The 1170-nt window shown below is 38.5% G+C and overlaps 1 protein-coding gene across 1 annotated transcript in view; it reads right to left on the bottom strand.

The window, feature by feature from the left end:
* Positions 1-277: 277 nt before the first annotated feature.
* Positions 278-1170, bottom strand: part of LOC106313933 — a gene marked incomplete at its 5' end in the record, with an annotated part of 6082 nt that continues 5189 nt past the window's right edge. Inside the window, 1 exon segment of the mRNA XM_013751869.1 lies at positions 278-532. Coding sequence (XP_013607323.1) covers positions 475-532 — 58 coding nt within the window. The 3' untranslated portion in view covers positions 278-474.

The following is a 1170-nucleotide window of genomic DNA, read 5'->3' as shown; positions in this document are numbered from 1 at the left end:
ACGACTAGACGAAGAGTCTTATTAAAAGAGAGAAAACAGATTGTCAAGTTTTGAACTTTTGGAAACGATCTTTAGTACAGTTTAATGTTGGAGTGAGCTTACGAGAATAGCTCAAACGATCTCTTCGGACAGTGTTGAAGGTTTCCTGAGAACTGATGTTGTTGGGGAGATATGGATTTCAACCAATTATTTTGGTAAACCTATTAGTATGACGAACCTGTCTGTCACGTGATATTTTCTTAAGATAGCCATTTTGAGTTACTCTACGTGCTGCATATGATAAGCGGATACATTGTACATAGATAGACAAACTCTTTTTGTTTGAGAGTCACATATATAGGTTTTATATACCGATGGCAGTAATATCAAATACATATACATAATACTTACATTAATGCTACATCATTCGATTACTATATTTATTAATTTATTATTATACATAGCTACACATAAACTTCAGGAAGAAACTGAAACTCAAAACATGAACGGAGTCGGTGAGAATGCGGGAATCACTGGTTCGAAAGCATTTCTCCTGCAATGCCGATAAAAATAATGTCAAAACAATAGTTATATTGTTATAAACGATATGATAGATGTCCATAACCGGCCCAATACCAAGAGAGATTGACGGTCCAACCCTAGAGAGAGAAAGAGGCGGCCACATGAAAAGGAGAAAGAGACGGCTTAGGCTTTAGAGAAAAGGAAACTCTATTTCCTTTTCCTTGTATTTATACACTTTCCATAATTATGTATTTCTTTTTATCTCTTTGTAACTCTCATATATAAGGGCACCTTATGATTGAGTAATAATACACACAACTTACAGATTCCTAAACCTTAAGTTCATAACACGTTATCAGCACGATAGCCTCTAACACCCTGAGCCTAAAACCAAATCAACAAAACCTTAAAACCCTAAAACGAAAAGGAATATGCCTCGGAACTTCAAAGAGACCGTTCTCTCAAACCGTGAGAACCCAGAAAACGATCAAGATGAATCAGTCAGTGCAAACCGCTTGTCGATCTGACCACCGACGCGCCCTCACGCACAGATATAGTGCGCACCGATTTGCTTTAAAACCCTAATCCGAACCCGACGATACCGACGAACCCTAATCCATTTGCGACTCCGTTCCAGCTCGTGTCCACCTGATCAGCTCCAGCCCCAAG

The sequence above is a fragment of the Brassica oleracea genome, chromosome C9, assembly GCF_000695525.1.
Source record: "Brassica oleracea var. oleracea cultivar TO1000 chromosome C9, BOL, whole genome shotgun sequence".
Classification (NCBI taxonomy): Eukaryota; Viridiplantae; Streptophyta; class Magnoliopsida; order Brassicales; family Brassicaceae; genus Brassica; species Brassica oleracea.
This window is presented reverse-complemented; position numbering and strand designations above follow the sequence as displayed.